Here is a 21,489-nt window from a genome sequence, read left to right on the forward strand (position 1 = left end):
TGTGACTATTTATAAAACTGTCATTGTGATGGATCAGATGTTGAATCAAAGTTACAGCCATACATAAAAATATCACCACTAAATGGCCTCGTAACATCAGTTTTTCAAATATATGGATGTTTCTCTAAATCATTATGTGCTTTGTTTATATATGAGCGACTCTCTCTGCAAGTTGTATTCTAAGAAACTCAAGAATATTTCCTCCTGGTGATGGACTTTCTTGTGGTTTTTTTTCTGCTAATTAAGACAAATACTGTGTTGATGGTATATTGTCAGCCGTGAGATGATGACTTTCCAGCCTGTAGTGCAATACCGTGGTAGCTGACACTCAGTGGCACAACAAAATACACACACATTTTCCAGGCAGTGGTTTTCTTCCAGCTGTTTTAGCATATGTCAGCATATCACAGTGATGCAAAGACGCTGCAGGGGCATTTAATGATGCCCCTGCACTGATGATGACTTAATGATCATGGTGTGTGGTTTCTGATAAATGTACAAATATCTGTGTAAGTAATTACACATAATCGTTTTCAGGGGAAGTGCTTTTGTAATGTGCATTTTGATAGGAAGGAGAGAGATGATTGTGTCAATGATGATGCTCTGCATTAGTCTGCAAATGAAAGTCCACACTTTCTAATTTAAAAGACTTTCAGATGCTAAGCAAAAAACAAATGGGAGTTAGTAGCAACCGTGAAATGTTTCACTCTCGATGTCTGTTTCTAGAAACACTGTTTTGTGATCTATAAGAATGAGTTGACCTAAAATGTGTTGCATTTTCTTTCTTTCATCGGTGATAAAGCTAAAAAAAAGAATATAAACTATGTCCTAAGGTGATTATCATTTAAAACACACTAAAATAAAAGTCAATCATACTTAGAGAAATGCCTTAATTGATGCCCTTGCTATTCAAAGCACCCAAATTTGTGTGTAGTGAAAGGTTGATGTCTAAAGTTAAGTAAGAATTTATGTAGTCAAGCTCTATATTGGACTAAGTGGTTTGTGGTAAACTGTGTTCCGCAAATAACACGAGTAATCAATTCACACAGCCAGAGTCGAACTTAACTTCTGTTTCTAAATAGAATCAAGCTTTTACTCAAGCACCACCTGCTCTCAGATCTACAGCATGAAAAGATTAGTAAATCTTGCATTAATTTAGCCCATTTTAACATGGCCTGTTTCTCCTGTGCTCAGCCTTGTTGCCCCTATTCCTATGAGACTACTGTAACTGCAGCTGACTGCAATAAGGGACTGCGGGGAAGGGCACTGAATACTAAACTGGCCGAGTCACAGCCTACATTTAGATCCAACCCTCTCATGAATGGGCAGAAAACTCCTATTGGGCTATAGATTGATGATGTGGCGGTTGTTAATGAACAAATCCTATGACTGAACATCTGTTGGCAGGCTGCTGAAAGGACCAGAATTTTAATAAGCTGCACATGAAAAGGTCTTACTGCAAAGTTTGCAACCGACCACGAGCAACATGAGTAACGAGCATGAGTAACAAATGTGATAAATTGAGACTCGTGGGAAAATGACTCGTCCTTGCCTCCTGCTTGTAGCCTAATAAGCAATCAATACATGTGAAGATTGAAGAACATTAATCATTTGCTTTAAACCATTCAGCTCCTTACCTCCCTTCTCCTCTAGCAAGTTGTATATCTGAAATCACTTTTCTGCATTGCCATGTTGCACTGTTTCTCACTTGACCCTGTGCTCTCCAGATCAGTAATTATAGTGGGCTATGTTTGGATGTTTGGATGGACTCAACCTGAATTTTCCTGCTATACTCTCTCCATTTGACATCCTACTCTCAACCTTTTAGACTTATTTTCTAGGACTTACAAGAGGTTCAACAAATTCTGTATTGTCCCAAATGCATTGTAAAATGATATAGCCTATGCGTAAATAACTATTATAGCAATATTTCAAAGCAAAACTTTGAAATAACAGAAAATTACTGAAAGGCACTCTTCAGTTTTCCAGAGAATATCAGTCTAATTGTCATGAAGACAGTGGTGTCTCTTCTGTGGCTCTTCAGGGAGCTTTTTAAAATTCTGCCAAAATCTCAAAACTGGGCTGGAGACTTCATTTTTTTAATATCAAGTCTGTTTCACAAACTGTGTTACACCCTGTGTGTTGAAAGACATTTAACAGACAGGGTGTAACAAAACATGCTACTGTTGCATCATGGGAATGCTAGGATTTTTGGAGCTTGACCTTTACCAAGGACTAAAAGTCAAGATACACTATATTGGCCTCTGCTGCATCAGTTTTGGTCAGTTTTGGAAAATTGGTCTCATCTGAGTCCACATAACTTATGAAAAGTGTATTGCTAAATTGCTTTGAATTTTAATAACATGTCATAAAAAATAACAGTAAATTGCTAACTACCCCAATCATTAGAGATAAAACACATTAAATGGACATACTCAATGCCCTACAATAATCTAGCGATTAATTACTGGAGTTTTGACATGAAGCCATTAATATCCATAAAAATATTGCTGTATAATGAGCCTGTAAAACAAGGCTTCAAATGCATCATAAAATTAATTACACACAGTGGTACAGTGATTGCCTTATTACAAAGAATGCCCACTCATAATATAACAAACAAAAAGCAGCTATTTATAAGACCTTCAAGGGCATAGGTTTGGTTTTAACCTTGGTAGGGACCTTTTTTGTCGGACGGCCAAGATAATTGTGTATGCGTAGTTGCTCTCTATCACTCTTTTCTCTTTCATAGGCACATGTGCGCACACACACACACATAAACAGCCTGACTCTGCTAAATGTTTACTTTGCTGAATATGCATTTGCTGACTTGCCTGAACCATTGTATCATGATTTCTTCTCTGATTTTTGCATTTTATTTTATTGATAGACTACTTAAGTATAAATCAGAGACCAAAATTAATATTTTAAAATAACATATCATAGACTGTCACAATAAATGTTACAATAAAATAAATGTATAGAAACCTGTAGGTAATGTGCTGCTCTGTAACTAGCTGCTGTAAGGTTTTCAAATCTCACCTGTCCTTCTTTTAAATCATCTCAGAAACTTCTATTTGTAATATTTTTCATTCAGGTCCTGCACTTTTGGCTAGATCTCTCACTATGACCCCAGAGCTCACCTGGGAGGCTGCAGCTCACCTGTCTGTGTATCTCTGTGCTGCTCAGGCTGCTGCTGACAGGATTTTCATAACGAAATGATGCCTGACAGTCATAAATCAGTTGGACAAGCTGTGGCTAATGTAGCTTATAAATAATGTCTTCATATCTTAATGACACACATGCAATAATAACTCTACTCTTGATCCACTCATGGAGAAAAGGAGAGATAGCATTAAATAGTAAATATTTCTCCCACTAATTTCAAAGATTGATTACAGAACCTTCTTATTAACTAAGCTCAACTGTTACTGACACATTGGTTCTTCTTTAAAAAAGGACCAGCTGTCTTAATTTGCTTTTGGGAGGAATTTTTTTTTTTACCAATAGTAATAAAGTTGTTTAATTAAACAGCATGTCTGAGAAACAATCGCACATTAGCTTACAACACCTAATTAAATATATTATCAAATGATCTTAGTTTGATCCAGTGAAGTCGTTTTCAGTCCTGTGACATTTGAAACGTTTAAACTATAAATACTAACTGCTTCAGATTCTCCACCTCACTGACTCCACTGCTGCTGCTGCTGCTGCTGTCGGGCTGCTACTAGTCAACAATGCACAGCTTGAAGTTGAAGGTTGCCAGATCATCAGGTCGAGTATCCCCCATACCCTGCTCTTTCACTCTTTATAATAATGGCGCACTTTTTTGCGGAAAACACACACATCTGGCAACTCTGCAGAACATTACGTGTAGTTACACGTTAGATTGTTTGAGATCGGTTAAAATAATGGTAGGGACATTCCAGCAACACCTTGATATTGGTTGGGCCATGTCCCTACTGTCTATACCCAAATCTACGCCCATGCTTGAACCCTATTTAAGCCATCTTTAAAACACTATCTCAGTCAGTAACATTGGCGACATATCTTCCTCTAAACTCTCTCCCGAAAATGCAGTGCGGGTGAAAAAGTGAGTTTATATGAATTAGGCAGTCAAGTTTGTGTCCGAGATGACACGTATAAAGGCCGTTCAAGCATACAAAGAGTTAGTGTATGACCAACGCTGCCGCGACGTCAGTGTCTCTCCTCTCAAGCACTGACTGAGCTGAGCTGGTCGGAGCCAGCAGCAACGTCACTCCCTGACGGCGGCATCAGAGCAGCACGGACGGCCATCCGCGCAGCAGCGAGTCGCTCCGGAACTCGGCGGCGGAGGAGGAGGAGGAAGACAACGTTGGACAGCGGCTTCTGTGCTTTGTTTGGGGGGACTGACTGGACGGCTGTGCTTTCCACTTCTCCTGCTCTGGTAAACCTTTCAGTCGCTTTATAAGGAAGAGCTTTTATTCATTTTTATGTGTATTTTCGGTTTAGTTTTTTTTTAAGTCAACTAGCTACAAGGAACAGCATGGGTACCAAATGTTGCGCGTACAATGACTAGCAAGCTTCTCGCACTGTAGCCGTTGTACTGTAGCCATAAACTGTGTGTTGCTATGGCATTGCCAGGCAACATCCCACCTGCTGCCGCCGCGACTGCATGCGTTTCTCTCATAACAGCTATGACTACATGAAACAAAGCGCTTTTTCACGTGCGTTAATTCAGCCATTCATTTAATATTCATTTAGCTTTAAGTTGTGCTGTTTTTTTCTTCCCTTTCTTCCCTCTTGCTCCACATTCTGCTATGCTTGTTGGCTACTCTCAGCAGCTTTGGCAGACTCTAGAAAGGTCGTTGTGTGTTTTTGAGTATTTTTCCAGTCAAGAGTGTGTGGCCCTAGGTGACAACACAGTCAGTTTCTACTAAAACACAGCACATGCTTGTCATTCCCTTTGTAATGTTGTCTGTCTGTATTCTGTTTATTTTCATAGTCATACCCAGGACCACAAGGCTTGAGTGTACAGAAGATGATGATTACCAGCGTGGCATCCCTCAGAAGGACATCACTGGCCATGGACACAGAGACCAGATGTTTGCAGTGAAGGTGCCTATTACACATTGTATCTTCCCCTATTCTGTGGCTCAAACAGCTGCTGTGGTTAGGCATCAGTGCATGCCAGCACCAGGCCCATGATACAAAGAAATTCCATTATCCTTCATCTCCTGTCTGCTGCGACAGAGAGGAGGAAATCACCATAGCATGCTGTCGTGAGGACAGGAAGGAGGGAGAATTATGAGTCAGAATGGAGGAGAAAAGAAAACTGTCACTCTTCAAATCCGCCTATAAGCTTGGTAGACAACTCACATGCTTATTTTAAGAGCAAGACCAGATCTCCTTTTTCGCTGTTCATTTGGCATCTATAATTGTACAACTATGTAGAAACTCGGTTTCTTTTTGCTTTCCATAAATTATTACTGGAACCTTTTTTTACTTTTTCTTGAACTGTTATGTCTATCTAAATTCCAGGGATTAGACTTAACACTTTGAGTGAGAACAGAGTGCATGAGGGTGCATCCAAGGCGAGCTCTGTTCATTGTATTTTAGTTTACACACCTCCTTATCTCAGCTGTCAAGAGGGAGGATTCTTTTCTACAGTAACTTACCCAGAGCAATAGAGATAGTGGTGGGAAAGGAGGGGTGGGAGGAGTGAGAAGAACAGAGGATGACTGTGAGGGAGTGAGCGTGCTTAACCCAGCCACTGAGTGACTCTTGTATCCAAGGACGAAGGTAGCAACGCATCCAAACGCCACTCTTCGCCCACGGACTGCTGTGAAGAAATGAGGCGGACACATAGGCACTCAGCGCTCTTATAGACTCAACAACCTGCCGGCCTTTCATCTCAGGGCCCCTGGAGTTTGACTCGTCTGTCTGGAGCGCCAGGGCTGATGAGTGAGCAGATCATGACCACAGCTAGAGTGAACTACACAGAACGATAGACTCACTTAGCTTGAATGGGAGCTGCATTTTCTTTTTTCTCCAAACCAAACCAAAACAAAACAAAAGCGTGTTTCTACCAATTTCACCGGTGTCATTGCTCTTAAACCGGCCTACGTTTATGTGTGTTTTTGGCAGAGGAGCAGACTGGAGAGGGGGTAGTGACAGGTGCTGCGTGCCAAGGTGGATTTGAAGGTGTGGAGGAGAGCTGAAGATCATGGGTAAATCAAACAGCAAGCTCAAGCCAGAGGTGGTGGAGGAGTTGACAAGGAAAACCTACTGTGAGTGTCTTCAGATCTTTTTCTTTTTGCTCGTCTTTAGAAAGGAATTGTGCAGAAACTCTTTGCAGCTAGCCTGTATGCCAATTCGGGAACATCCTGGCCAAAGTTAAAAGTCATCACCATGTGAATTATAAACAGTATGTGACAGGAATGCCTAATATTAATTTTACTGCTGTGGTTTTCAAATCATATTTTCCACCCACTGTGTTCCATACAGGCTGTACAGTAAATGGTCCTGCCTGCTGGTACTATATGTATATTGGGATTCCACACCAGTTTCTCATTATCGACGGAACAGAGCTACAACTAAATGTCAGCTGGGAATCAGCTCCCCGTTTGATCTTAATTTACATTTAAATGTTGTGTGGCAAATTGCAATTGGTTAAGGTCTGGCAAAAGTTGTAATCAGCATCTTTAAGTCACGCTGAAGGGATTTATGAATATGGAGATGCTGAGTTTGTATCAGCTATCAAGCTGCAGGTTTTATAGATAGACGTGCAATTCATGGACCCCCTGTATGTGTAAATATGTTTATATGAATACAGAGATAGATGGATATAGAATATAAAGAGAGTCTGAATTAATACATGCATAAATGGCACTCCTGCACAGAGACTGACAGAAATGAGGGGATCATGGGAGGAAACGACCAAAGTCGAAAGCTATTGAGTCTGTCCGTTCACAACATTACGAGTGCACGCATTCATCTTGCTCCTGTTGTCCTGTTATCAGGACATCACAGATTGAAAGCATTCAGTCTTCTCACCCTGCCAGTGCAAGCTTATTAATAATAATCTCCTGCTGAACAAAAAAAAAAAAGATTTGTTCCCCCACAGTTTTCAATCAAATTTGAACAGAGATCACATGGATAATTACCAGAACAATGTCTGCTTGAAAAACACTATATTAATCATTTGTGTGTTATTTCTGGAGCCCAGCATTATTATTATTTGAGCAGTACAGTGTGCAGGTGTGGGTGGGAGTTGACATCCATTGGCTGCTTAATGACAGTGTTATTTGTGTGGTGGGTTTCTCCACAGCAGAACCAAGGAAGGCTGTTGTGGCAGGAAATTGCTGTGGAGGAAGATTGGGCTTCGTGCTGGGCTGGGCTGCTTGCTGCTGTCCTTTACACTCACTCTCTCTCTCTGTCTCTCTCTCTGTGTCTCTCTCTCTCGGTGTCTCTCTCTCTTACCCTTTCACCCTGTCTCTCTCGCTTCATCCCCTAATTGCCCTCTTTGAGCAGGGAATGGAATAGTATAATTAGGATCTTATCTGGTTAGCATCAGTGAGAGGGGCACCAAGCTTTCTCTCTCAGTGTGATCATTCTCCCTCGTTGTTATTTTTTTGACTGAGACACTATCATTTCTGCTTTCCTTCATCTTGTTGCCTCTCTCTCTCTCTCTCTCTCTCTCACTCTTGCCCTCCCATGAGAAGCTTTGTCTGCCATTTTAATCGTCGCTTTCTTTTAGTTCTTGACAGATTGGGGACTTAGTAAATTTCTCTGCCTATGTGTCTATTTGTTTCAGTGGTAAAAGAAGTAGGTTTCTTTTTTTCCTCGCAGATAATGCCCACTGTGTCGACAACTAACAAGGCCAGGCCAGAAATAAGGCCTGTTAGTTCAACAGAATATCTTTATATGTCTGTCTTCTGCTTTGTAGCAGGTTTGAAAATGCAGAGACATCTTCATAAGTAAATCATTATGACATTGTACGCTCAATAAAACACTTTTCCTGGCCAAAGACAATATCAAGCTGTGCAAAGACTCGGTAACTAGCCAGTGTTTTCCCTTCTCTAAGTGAAAACAGTGGAAAAGACTTGCCTCACCTATGCTTGAAAAAATCCCATTTCAACCCAGAAATGGTTTTCCAAATGAGTGCTCTGGTATCACATGGAAAGACCAGCAGTCGTATTAAAATCTCTGTAGGTGAAGGCTAGGCCTGGGTAGTAGTATGACAATTTGTAAGTTGTTAAAGCCATGAAAAGGCTTGCAGTGACAGAGCGCAAGCTGGATGTGTTCTAGCAAACCCTGCAGGGCAAACCGGCTGAGTGGATCCTGCACTCTCCTGCATGGGCTGATTGCATTATTGCCCATTGCCTCTTGACTGAGTTATGTCATAATTTTTTATTAAATCGTAGCCATGGTAAATTGCCTCAATTTTTGACTTCATTGACTTTCGAGGCCAATTTAATGGTAGCTTGGCTTGGCTGACAGTCGTGAGATTGACCCTGACATTTAGTGCCAGGCAACGGGTCACATGATGGGTTTCTCTGTGAAACGCCGAGCAGTACAAATTGAGGCCGAGATGAATGCGGGCGAGGTCTACCTGACTTGGCCTCCTTATTGATAGCCTCTGTATGATTCTCTCCTGCAATGTGAGGGTGTTGGTTAATAGTAATTGAATTCTTATTTGTGGCAAGTAAATGTTTAGCTTTAGTTTGTTTTCTCCGGATGTAGACTATGCCTTTGTAGTATGACTGCGAGCTGCTCAACAGGTAAACATTACAGTAGAAGAAGTTATCGATTAACTAACCAGCTCTTTGTGGTTTTGCTTTGCCGCAGGCCCAACAGAGGTGGTAGTAGACGGAGCAGCAGGAATTCAGAAAGTCTCTCTCAAAGGACTACCTGGTTAAACTAATGCTATTGATTTCACCCCCTGTTTTCATTAGTAATCCCAATGGCCAAGAGGCTGAAAATTGCTTCGGTTACTTGAGAGAAAGTAAAGAGCAGAGCCATGAGGGATTGGTTGATTAGATACTGGTAGATGATGGTGCTTGTGTGGGCTTGATAACACATCCTGTATTCTAAACTATTCTCTTTCTTAAATCGGTGGCTGACCTTCATTCCCTCAGCCTTTCTTGTCTTTCTGCAGTTCCCTCGGGTTTACTCCCACTTGTTCTGTACTTACTGGCCTGGATAGATCATTGCTCTTCACCCCCTTTGATAATATACTAGAATCGATGCATTCTACACTAAACTAAACATGGCTAGTTTCTTTTAATTGCATGTTGATATTGTTGAACAGTTTTGGTCAAGTGAGAAGATATGTGTTAGAAAGGATTGAGCCAGGATGATAAATGATGCTACTACTTGGCTCCTCTGTGTATCCAAAAGTAAGCTACTTTTTTTCTAGGGCAACCAAAGTTTTCATCTAAGCTAATGCCACTTTTTTTTTTTTATTTCTCTTACAGTTACAGAGAAAGAGGTGCAGCAGTGGTAAGTGTGTGCATTCATTTTTAATGAGAATTTTTCCATTCTTGATGTGAGGCTAGTCAAAAGACGAGTATTTGTGATTTTACCGGCGACTCTCGTAAGAAACAGGGGGCCTTATCTTGACCCACTTGCAAAACCCACTTTGATGTGTTTCGCCCAGGATTTAGTTTCAGAAATCCATGAATGGTGTATTTACAATTGGTTTGATAGTTAATTTGAAGCCATCTCCTTCACACAACCCTGAAGACAGATGAGTTCTGAAAATAGAACGACTTTGAAGCCTTACTGAGACCGAATGGCTTTCAAACCTGATAACACTGATACAAACATTTCCATGATGCATTCCTCAACAACATTTTTGCTCTATTTGTAAAAGGGATGTATGATAACAGAAGAATGCGGGGGTATAAGGTTGTTTCACTTCCAAGCACTTAATGACTACATGGCCACAGAGCCTCCACAAAGCTGGCGATTAGTAATCCTCCCTGTCATATTCTCTACCTATTAGTCAGTGTGACCCACACCTGCATCATCTCGCAGAGGTCTATCTTTTGTCTGATCTCAGCCTGTACTTAGATTGTTGTAACATGTACTTACACATATCAAAATGAAACACATTCATGAAGCAGAGATACCTCAGGCCAGGATAAGTCACACTACACGGTGAGAGTGATCATCGCCGTTAAGGTGTGAATTTTTGAGTGTTTTTCTGAAGTCACAGTTTGACAGCCAAGGGCACGAGGATAAGAAACGATGCATCTTCATTACAGAGATGATTCAAGCATGAGCGTAGTCATTGCTTTTGTTCGCTGCATGGTGCTTCTGGGCTATTGTTTCTTTGGAAATGAAAAACAAAGAGTAGTGTATATCGAAAAAGGAGAGCACTGTAATAAAGTGATCACTCTTCCATGTTCATGTGCACTTCAGTTCTCCTGCTTTGGTTTTGCATTTCACAACCTAATTCTGCATGCATGAAAAGAGCTCCGCCTCGGGAGCTAGTCGCTGCTCATGTCTCCAGTTAGGGGGTTTACCGGGGGGGGGCTAAGGAGCCAGGGCACATTCACAGCCACACAGTAACAGCAGCAGCATTAGATATCATTGGGCATCGGCAGGTCCGGTGCCTCGGAGCTGGCCTGTCTCTGGGGCTGCCTGAGTGCACTGGGGTGGAATACCCCCCCGCTGCCCCGGCTGCTCACCATCACTCTCACTGTCTTTCACAGGAAACTTTGCATGATTCCTCACTTGAAGATCAGCAGCAATCAACACGGCTGAGTGTGAGGGATGAGAGGGAATTTTACCAGGGGAAATGCCAGATGGCGTGTAATTAGAGCAAAGGCACAGACACAGAAGAATTAGCAGGGTTAGATAAATGCCTGTGTTGTGCATTAAATTTGTTCCCCTTTCTAATTCTCCTCTAAGGGAACATCATTAGTATGCTCGAGGCTCACCTGAAATCAATAACAAAATGCCATAGCGCAGTGATGTTCCTGCCAGCTAGGCAGGAGCAAGAGAAACATCCTTAGCAAGCCACCATGGTAGATGCCAAGGAGAAGGAGCCAGTGCCAGTAATGAATACTTTATCTTCATGCTGGCTCCCCAGTGTGGTCTGATGCACAATGTCACGTCTGCTATGTCCCTACAAGTACTGCATGTAGTTGCATTGTTACACTATTTCAAGTACTATCTGACTGTGTATGTGTCTTAGCACCAGTGTCATCAAGTCAGATTTCTTGTACATGATGTGTTCTTGGCAAATGAAGGTGATTCTGATCATGGCTCTTATGATTTGCTGACACTGGGCGAACTTGACACTGGTACACTGCCTATGTACTGTACCAATGTACTGTACATATATATGTGTTTTGCTTATGTAACTCTGCTGATACTCTGTTAAATGCAGTAGTCGGCCTTAGTTGTCCAATAAAGCAAATTCATGTGACTATTGACTGGCTAGAGGAATAATAACATTTCAGTGACATAATTTAGTAAATCAAAACTTAAAGTACATATTGAAGACTTTGACTAGAGCCTAACCAATACTAGATTTTTTTAACTTGAGAAGTTATAAAAATCCAACAACAATATAGCAGCTATTTGTTTTTTAACGTAAGCACATAACAAAGAAATGGTTTTGACAAGGATCCCATAAATTTGGTTGAAAACTGTAAAATAACAGCTGTAAACAATTACAACAAATGACACAAATATGTAATAGGCCTAAACTTTGCTGAACTATTATGAACATTAGGTGAAGTAGTGTATGTTGTGGCCAAGCCTGTATTATGAACAGGAAACAATTATTTGATAGTTGAAATAACCTGTCACTAAAAACTTTACACAAAATAAATGCAGAGACCAACTGCTTAATCAGTTTCACATGCGGTAAGTCCAGGGACTCTTAAGGTGCTCTTGAAGTGGAAAAGAATGGTCACAGAGAAGTAGTCAAAAGGGAAAAGCTATATTAAAAGCTTTTATTTAGTCAGACGTAATGGTTTCTGCTTCATAATGGTTTAATTTCTGCCCTATAAACATATACTCTCATTGAAATATATCTGTAAGTAGAAACTGTACGTGAGTATTGGAGTATCATTTTAATTCTAGTTTTTCTGTGATAAACTAAAATTGTCTGATTATGAAATTATTGAATACGAGCAAAGGAGACACCACTTACTTAGCAGATGAAAGTATTTATTGTGGATGATAGGATTTTTCAGTGACAGCAGCCTTTCATGTGCTTTGGCTGAACCTGTGGCACCAAGAGAAAGGTCTCTTTACTGGGAATTCTAGTGCACATATACTGTATAGATAGATACAACCTTAATGTATGCAATTTTATACTGTATTCTTAAATATGCATACAGCTATACGGTATGTTACAATACAACTGAACCTTTTTATATTGCTGGATATGATATAGTTGCACATTAAAAAACGACTAAAGAATTCAGGTGAAATGGGTTGGCTTTGGATTATGATACACATTGTGTGTTCTGCACTTTGAATACCAATTCTGCATTATAGCGTGTGAGGCTTTCATTCCCCTGCATATGCAGCAGATAATTCAAATGTGAGAATTACATGCTTCTAGTCCCTTCTCGCTTCTCTTCTTGCTGAACTTTTCCCAGCTGCTCCTCAAACAGATTCTCTTTCTCTTTGACTATATGGGGCTTGCTTCATTATCTCCGAGGCAGATTAAAAGTAAAGAGTTTAAGAGGAGTGAGGAGCCAGCGTGTGAGTGGAAAATATCTGTCCTGGCCTTCATTCTTCATCAGAACACTCTCTCTGGCCTTAATTACAGCCCAGCCTTATTTCGAGCAGCCTTAACTGAATCACAGATGAACACGCAGTGCTCCCTTGTGTGAACTTGCATCATTTTTGCTGTTGATCAAGAGCAAAAGCTTTTTGCAATGCTTTTTATAACTACAGTGTTATTATTTCCCTGCTATTTCCTCCTTTATTTTTGTAAAGGCTAGCACTCTCTTGTTTGCTCCTTGACCTATTACAGTTTAGTTAGACTCTGAGGCTGATGTGTTCCTTTATGGATATATACAAGGAAACTGCCTACCTTTGAGTGACTGCACTTGAAATTGCTTATGAAATGCTTCTATATTTAGGCTAATAGAGATGTTAAGTCGCTCTCTTGATATGCCATTTCCAGGGGCGAGAGGAAACTCTCAGACTTATCTATCAGCCATGCATATTATCAAAAGAGGACTAGAGAGTAATTTGATTAGAGTTAACCACTCTGGGCTTGCTATTGGATTAGGTCGATCGTCTTATCTGTGAATGAGACAAATAGCTTTGCACTTTACCTTTTTGATCTAGCCCTCTCTTTCAAACTGAATCAGTAATGCCTACTGTAGAAGTGAAGAGGTGACTCCAGTTTATCATCATTGCTCACTAGTTTGTATTTACATTTGTATATTTGTTAACTCTTTAAATGATTCTCTATATCTGTGTGGTTTTTTTTTCTTGTCAGGTACAAAGGCTTCATTAAAGATTGTCCAAGTGGGCAGCTCGATGCCGTGGGCTTTCAGAAGATATATAAGCAGTTCTTTCCTTTTGGAGATCCAACGAAGTTTGCCTCTTTTGTCTTCAATGTATTTGATGAAAATAAGGTTTGTAATGAAATGAATATGCTCTGTTATCTTATTATTATTATTAGGCACAATATAATCTACCTTTGTTACTTCAAAAAGAATAGTTTGAGACTGGTTGGTTTTCTGGAATCAGATTTGGAAAGTTATGTTAAAAATGACTGTCTGTAAAGCTTTTGAGGCTGCAGCTTCCTCTGAAGATCTTTTTCAGTCTTATTCAGTTCAAGCCAGTGTGTGAGAACAACAGCTCCTTCTTTCAGTCAGAGCTTTGCACAGAATAAAAGGGCAACATGGTATAAAAATCATATTAATTTTGCTGCTGTTATTATTCCAGAGCCCTTTTTACTTTTTTTTTTTTAGAACTGCAGTTCTGTATAATCAAAATATGTAATAAGGACATGTTATATACATTTCTGTACCCTACAAATGATTGTATGTGTAATTATTGCTCTATTTTTGTTCTTTGTATAACAGAATTCTTCTATGTTTTGCACATTTTGGAGGACTTTAAAATCAATCTCTGCCTGAAAATTGTCAGTCGGTATTTCCACAGCACAGATTATTCTGTCCTCAAAAATTGGTACTTTGTAAACAAAGAACAGAGTCGTAGCTTAATTGTAACCCTCGCTTTCATGCCAGAAATGAGCTTTTAGTGTGGTTGCCAATTTTTTCAAAAGGTCCACATGTATTTTTTAGAATGAAGCTCTTCCTTGTATCTGCTATGTGGGCGCATCCTCAAAGGACTTGAGGATATGAACATAAAGCAAGTTTTAACAAGGCCAAACTGTACAAGCGGGATATGTCAAAAATAATTCACCACATTGCAGTTGTACAAGATAATTCAAATTGTGTTTTGGAAGACCAACTGTAGATGAGCAGCTCCTGGGATGCTGATGAGCCCCTGGAGGTTTATTGACTTTGGTTAAGAGGCTTTGTGTCAGGAAGATCAGACAACCCCTCTGTCTGATGTTTATCTATGACCTTCATTAGCGTTAGGCACCCCGTAGTTAGAGAATGCATTGATCTTAACAGTTTTTATGACTTATGTAATCAGCAATGCATGACTTCAGCTTTGTCTGGCTGGTCAGATGTCTGGTTGAGATAAAGTCACCCAACCCTAAGGCCAACGAAGAGTGCTTGACTTTTCATCTGATAGAAGAGCTGTGGCTGGACTCATAGCGCTTACATTAAGGGAAGTGTTGTAGCAGAATGTCGGAAAAACCTGGTGAGAATATGAACTAACAAGAGGCTGATGGCTCCACTACCAGGACGCTCATTTATATGCATTGCTTGTTGTCCACAAGCTGTTGTTTTCACTTGTCATATGAATGTTATTTCTTGCCTGCAGTGCTAAAGTTTGATGTGAGTAAGTCTCATGAAGTCACTCGAGGCTGGAGGCCATAACTTGATGAGTTAGTCTGAATTAGCAGCGTTTGAGCCACTTTGTGCTTTCGATTTAAATTTGATTGTTATCCATGTTAGCAGATGTTTTTATCCACTGCACAATGCATGGCTGCACAGTACAACGCTGAAGGCCACAACTTTGGGAGGATAATTGGAAATTTTGAGCTGCTATGGTGAGATTTTGCATTCTAACAAAGCTGAGAAGAAATAAATGTCAAAAAATAGTATTTTCTACCTTGTTGGACAGAATTGTCTGCCAAGCCTATTCTTGATGTCGAATCATTGGAAAAATGATTTATAGAATATACAGTGGTTGAATGTTTGTGTGCTTTAACTTTTAGACTATGAGCCAGTAGCATCCATCTTCCTAATGACCAGAGGTGACATATTTCTGCCTCAGGAGAGAGCCAGGTGCAGGGCAAAAATAGCAGCTGACTTGGAGCAAATGTCTGGCCCCATTTTCAGCAGAATGAAGCAAGGACATCTTGAAAGAAAAGCAAGGAGTTCATGAAAGTAAAGCTACAGCAAGTGCGAAGTTCGATGCTCATCTTGTCTCTGGGCCATTTCCTCTCTCTTTCTCTCCCTTTGCCTCTCTGTAGGATGGACGCATCGAGTTCTCTGAGTTCATCCAGGCCTTGTCAGTGACTTCTCGGGGGACTCTGGATGAGAAGCTGAGATGTAAGAAGATGCACCCTCCACCCCTATTTTTGACATTCAAATGACAGGATTCAGGATTGACTGCTATGCATTGCATATGAAAGAGGACTTGTTGGCTCCTAGAGAACAGCAAATAAAAGATTATTTGCAAGATACAGCAGGTTCCTGCGTGCTGGGGGTCATGACCCAACGTGTTGCCAACCTTTTTTCAAAATAGAACACCTTAGAAAAACTTGTAACTTTAACTTTTAGCTTTATCCATAGTTCGAAACTTTTGACAAAGTGAGGTCATTATTTAAATCCAGAATCACTACTTTCACCGTTTGAATCAGATCCACAGAAACAAAACACTGTGCTTTGTAATCCATGTAAATATATAATTGAATATAATCATTTGTTTTTACCTTTTGAGGTCACAGTAACTTTCTGATCTTACTAAGAGCTGTAGTAAAACCCATATATTTTAACATCTCTCTCTATACAGGGGCTTTTAAATTATACGACCTTGATAATGATGGCTACATCACCCGCGATGAGATGTTGAACATTGTAGATGCCATATATCAGATGGTGGTAAGTTTTCATCAGACACTTGAACCTGAATTATTTGAATGGTGCAAAGTGTAATGATTTGATATTTTAGGGGAACACTGTGGAGCTGCCTGAAGAAGAAAACACCCCAGAAAAGCGAGTGGACCGTATCTTTGCGATGATGGACAAGGTTAGTATTTAAATATCTTAATACATAATGATGATGCAGTATTGATGTACAGTGTATCAATTAACTTTTCCAGATGCTGGTATAAGAGCTGAAATGATTGCTAGTTTATCATTGAACTGAATGTGCCTTTGTTGCCACCCTTGAGGCTTTGACATGGACATTGTTAAGTTTAGGGCTGTTAGCTGTAGCCATCGCAGCATCACTAACACTGCCTGCAGTCTATAAACATCATATATAGTCTCCTCCACCACTAGTCCTTGGTGCTAATGCCCATTCCCTCAGCTCCAGGAATCTACTCTGCTTTACTGAAAGATAAGATGCAGCCTGCATGGGCTTTTTTGTCAGCCCACTACTGCCAGATCAGCCCGCTGAACTAGCTGTGCAGCACAGCAGCACTTAGTGACTTGTGTTGGCAAAGAGTGGCCACCATCCAAGTGCACCGAACCAAGATCAGTCCAACAGCACTGAACAGAAGTAACATGATTTTGCTGGAAGAGCCTCTTTTGCCCCCTGCTGGTGCCTCTGTGTGAAAGCATTAATGGGCTTCAGTTTCATTCTGTCTCATATTCTTCTTCCAGAATGCAGATGGGAAGCTGACTCTGCAGGAGTTTCAGGAAGGCTCAAAGGCAGACCCCTCTATTGTTCAAGCATTGTCACTCTATGATGGACTTGTGTAGGAATGTAAGGTGAGTGGGTTATTAATGAGCATGTACCTGCATATTCCTAAGCTTGCATGATTTTCAGTCCCAGGTTTGACTCAAAGATAATATTGTGCAATTCTCATTTCATCCGAGCAAAGAATAAAAGAAAGGAAATTCAGTCTGTGGGCTGAAACCAAAGTGAAGAACCTTCTTTCTGCTCTCAGTTTGTTCTTATGAATTATTCAAATGGCCCACTTGTTTGCTGGCAATCAAATAGTCTTGCAGTGCTGAGTGAAGAGCGAGACAGCCCTCTCCTCTCACTGCCTACTGTAATGCACCGGCCGCTGCCAATTGTTGCTGACATCCTGCTCAGTGTTTTGTCAACTGTGAAGTGAGCTTGTGAATACATATTTTGATCATGCAGTAGCACTGTTTAGCGATTATTCCACATGCTCTGAAAACACCCAGGTATCATGACACCACTCACTGTCATCTATTCAATGGTGATCATTCTCAAACCTTCTCAGATGGATCCAACGGAGCATCCTCCTGCGCGTAACACGCCAATCCAGCACCATCACACCTGTAACGGAAGGAGGCCACACGGTCTCCCATTTAACTTGCTCACTCAGAAGTGGACTGCCAACTTTTGTCGCACGACATTTGTGTCAGTAGCTGTTTGTCTACATTTCCACTAAGGATTGTGAACAAATCTATATCTTCTGATGTGATGGAGAATTCAAACCCTCAGTCATTTATCCGTGCTTCTGCAGCTATGTGGCACCGCGTACACTGTTTAGTGTTGTGGACTGTGTAGCATCTCTGCAAGCGCAGTGTTGTGGTTTCACCATGGACAGACAAAGGAACCGAATTCCCTCAGAGTGTTAGTGTGTGTGTTGTTCACATACTGTAATCCAGGGGATGCACATGAACTGCTCAGAGGGACTGTGCTGCTGCTTCATCACCACATGGAGAGACTAAACCCGGAAGAATCTGGAAAAATGTGTTATAACGTGAACACTAACTTAATTACAAAGCAGTATAGTGTATATTGTATAATGTAAATATAATGGTAATTTATTTTCTGCTTTGCTGCGTTTATGGGAATTTCCTCATAAATATGGAATGAAGTTTTATTTTTATCAAAGTTGTTGAAATGTATTGCACTGTATTTTTCATTATTGTGGGATTGTTTTTGTTTTTTTCTCACGTTCGGAGGTTTCCTTTCCTGAGAAAACAGGGTTTTTATTTGAAGAAGAGTGTTGAAGGAGCCGGAAGTTTTCTATGGATTATTTTACTATGTTTGCAGTCTGTGCATCCTATTGTGTTTTCACTTCCTCGTTAGCACGAGCGTCTAGTGTCTGCGGTGTTGCACTGCCACATCCTGAATGACATGACCAAGCAACACAGCCAATTCTCCCAGCTTACATCTGAATTGAGGCTCATTATTTCTTTTGAGAGCATCGTACTCCACCCTCAGCACACACAAAGCCCTGGTCATTGAGAGGCACAAACAGACATCAATTCTGGTTGTAAAGCTTTTGCGAGCTCTGTGGTTGCAATTGTCCACTTTGTATTTGTCCTGTGTGAGGCCAGAGCATGTGATGATACCTTTTTATCATTCTTGATTATTTTAGTTAGAGCATTAAGATGTTTTATCTGCTTCACTGATTTTAGGCCTTATGCAAATGATAATTTACTAAATGATAAATGTCATTTACCTGTTGATTAACAGTATAAGAGCACAGAATAAAATGCATTTAAGTGACTAACTTTTCTATTGCTTGTATTCTTAGTCTTTGTATAAGATATGGATAGAATATATGTGTTTGATTTTTTTTTTTTTTTTACATACTAGTTTTGGATCATTTTAAGAAGCTGCTTTTTTAATGCATAAGTGGACTGTTGCTCGAATGTCTATTTGTAAAATGTTGATCCTTCACAATGACTTTCAAGTTTCAAGAAAATAATCCAAGACTGCACACATCCTCTTGCATTGTATGTCAAATTTACTACATTATCAATCCAGTATTGCACTGAGATACCCCACTATGAAGAAGCACTGTTATGTTGAGCTTTAGTGCCTGTTATGTTTTAAAACACAGAATCTTACTTGCCAACTTGCTCTGTGGTGTAAGCTTGCACTGTATGGATGTATAATGTACAATGAACTGCATAAAATGGTGATGTCTAGGCATTGATGGGTGGGTTAATGAGGCTCGGTGGCTTTTGTGTGGAAGCGGCTGGGTCTGTCTGTTCGCCGGGCCTGCTCAGACCTGCTCTCTGTTTTCTTCTCATCAAGAACAAGTAATATCAAGCGGAGGAGGTCAGAAAGGCCAGAGCTTTGCCCGGAGACTGTTCTGTCTTTTGGGTACATCCTTGATTTATTTATTCTTAGATGTTTTCAAATGTAGAAACTAAGTGCAGTAAAAGATAAGTGGTTCTTGTCAGAGAATTATTCTGGGCCTCTAAAACCTTTGGAAGAAGACACTGAATTATTTACATTCAGAAGATCACGGCTGCCTTCTTTCGGGAGGTCTGATCTCTCTGGACTAGATTTGATTTATCATGGCCAGACAAGTGCATATGAATAATGTTTAATGATAAATTACACACAGTGTTTCTATCTAGATCAGCAATAAAGTAAAAGAGGACATTTCTGTGTGGCATGTAAAGCTATTCCTCCCATTCATATGGCAAGGGGATATTTCTCAGGGTGGGCTATGTATAAAATTAGATTGGTGTCAGCTGAATATAAACGATGGCTATTTATAAAAACGAGGCTGTTGCTGAGACAATGTTCTGGCCATGTCCAAAATACAGGCTCCAGACTCTGTTGGTAATGTGCGTAAAGCTGTTAAAAACCGCGTCTCTAGGGGCCCACCGCGATTACGGAGAAAATCGAATCGGAGGGGAAAGTTGGATAGGGTTAAAGCTTGGAAATCACAGTGGGGTCGAGTTACACACTCTCTCACACGCACACACACACACACAAAAAAAAATCAGGTTGGGTCTCGGGAACCTTTTAATACCCATCTCCGCCCCCGTTTGAAGCGTCAGAGCACCAGCTCTCCAGGGGCTCTCCAACACAGAGCCAGTCCACACGTTCCTCCAAACTTTACGCACGGATGTACTGCTGTGGAAGTATTTTACACTGGATTTTGATGTGTTCCAGTTGAGGCGTATTGTTCCAGATTTCTCTCTTGCCGTTTGGAAACAATCCCAGACTTGTTTGAGTTGCTCTGAAATCAAAACTTTTTAAAACTTAAATTTCAAGTTTTCTCTTTTATTTGATTCGCCTCATTCCAGCAGACAGATGCAGTAAATTTAAAAAAAAAAATGAACGGTGTCTTATTAAAGTGCCTAGTTTTGGCGCTCTGTATCAGCGCGCACAGGCTCTTGGCAGTCCCCCGTGTTGAGGAGGATGATGGATCCGGTGACAGCGCCTCGACCCTGGCCTTTGTGTTCGATGTTACCGGCTCCATGTACGACGATCTGAAACAGGTGATAGAGGGCGCCTCACGGATCCTGGAGAAGACCCTCAACCGGAGGACAAGACCCATCAAAAACTTTGTTCTGGTGCCGTTTCATGACCCAGGTACTTTTTGATCAAACAAACTATGTTCTTGAAACAATCAGACACATTTTTGTTACTCTGTTAGTCTTACATGTTGAATGTTATTTGCCAATTAATGCACATAATTAATATTTAATGGATATTTAACAAATCAGCCAAAATTACCACTATGTGACCATGCCTGTGCAACACAGCATCCTACAGGCTTCTGTTTTTTTGCATTATCACAAACTTCACATGACAACATTGTGGGTTACATTGCCCCTGATATGATAGTGTTCCCTGTGGCTGTCATTTACACTATTTAACTTGAAAAGATCACTGAAACAAGTTGCAGCAAATGTCACATCTTGTTATACATGTTGTAGCCCATAGCTGCTTCTTAAAGAGGTTTATGGAGCAGCACAAGAACTCTAACTGATAGAAGACTACTCAAGCAGACAGACGCACTGTATGAACTTTCAAAGTGAGGAGGTAGGGGGACAGGTAAGGCTCCTCGCCCCCTGCATCTGCCCTCCTATATGGGAAAACTGGAGCTTGAAAATAAGAGTGCTCTAATGGGGGAGGGTGTTTGAGCACTGATGAGAAGCATATGCTGTCTGCTTGTGTGTAATTACCCCAATCACCCCCCCACCCCACCCTACCCCACTCACCCTCCCCACCCCTCCCTCTCCTCCATCCTACCCTCCGGAAAACCCTCACAGCCCCCAGTTTAGCCAGCCAGGGGGGATGGTGGGCTTCACTAACACCACACATTTTGTCTGTGTTTAATGTGCCCTGCCCTTGGGGACCTTGTAAACTTCCAAGATTGCAAAGAAGCTGTGGTGGCTGACAAAGAGGCGTGACAGGGCTGTCAGTGTTTTACAGGCACTCATGAGACGAGGACTTGAAAGCTGTTCTCTGTTGGAAAAT

The 21,489-nt window shown here is 40.8% G+C and overlaps 2 protein-coding genes across 3 annotated transcripts in view; both read left to right on the top strand.

Annotated features, from left to right (window-relative positions):
• Window positions 1-3,927: 3,927 nt before the first annotated feature.
• On the top strand, window positions 3,928-18,772 carry ncs1b (neuronal calcium sensor 1b). Of its 2 annotated transcripts, none has more exons than XM_044366552.1 (10): window positions 3,928-4,426; window positions 4,985-5,097; window positions 6,127-6,269; window positions 9,459-9,483; window positions 13,460-13,598; window positions 15,581-15,659; window positions 16,123-16,211; window positions 16,282-16,359; window positions 16,938-17,045; window positions 17,528-18,772. In XM_044366552.1, the coding sequence occupies exons 3-9, from the start codon at window positions 6,206-6,208 to the stop codon at window positions 17,034-17,036; spliced, it is 573 nt and encodes a 190-aa protein (XP_044222487.1). In that variant the 5' UTR covers window positions 3,928-4,426; window positions 4,985-5,097; window positions 6,127-6,205; the 3' UTR covers window positions 17,037-17,045; window positions 17,528-18,772. The 2 variants fall into 2 exon arrangements, with proteins under 2 accessions (XP_044222487.1, XP_044222495.1); XM_044366560.1 differs by lacking the exon at window positions 3,928-4,426 and adding an exon at window positions 4,631-4,706.
• A 1,172-nt stretch (window positions 18,773-19,944) lies between these two features.
• Window positions 19,945-21,489, top strand: part of hmcn2 (hemicentin 2) — a 47,711-nt gene continuing 46,166 nt past the window's right edge. Inside the window, exon 1 of the mRNA XM_044366568.1 lies at window positions 19,945-20,598. Coding sequence (XP_044222503.1) covers window positions 20,340-20,598 — 259 coding nt within the window. The 5' untranslated portion in view covers window positions 19,945-20,339. The remainder of the gene's footprint in view (window positions 20,599-21,489) is intronic.

Source organism: Thunnus albacares, chromosome 2, assembly GCF_914725855.1.
Source record: "Thunnus albacares chromosome 2, fThuAlb1.1, whole genome shotgun sequence".
Classification (NCBI taxonomy): Eukaryota; Metazoa; Chordata; class Actinopteri; order Scombriformes; family Scombridae; genus Thunnus; species Thunnus albacares.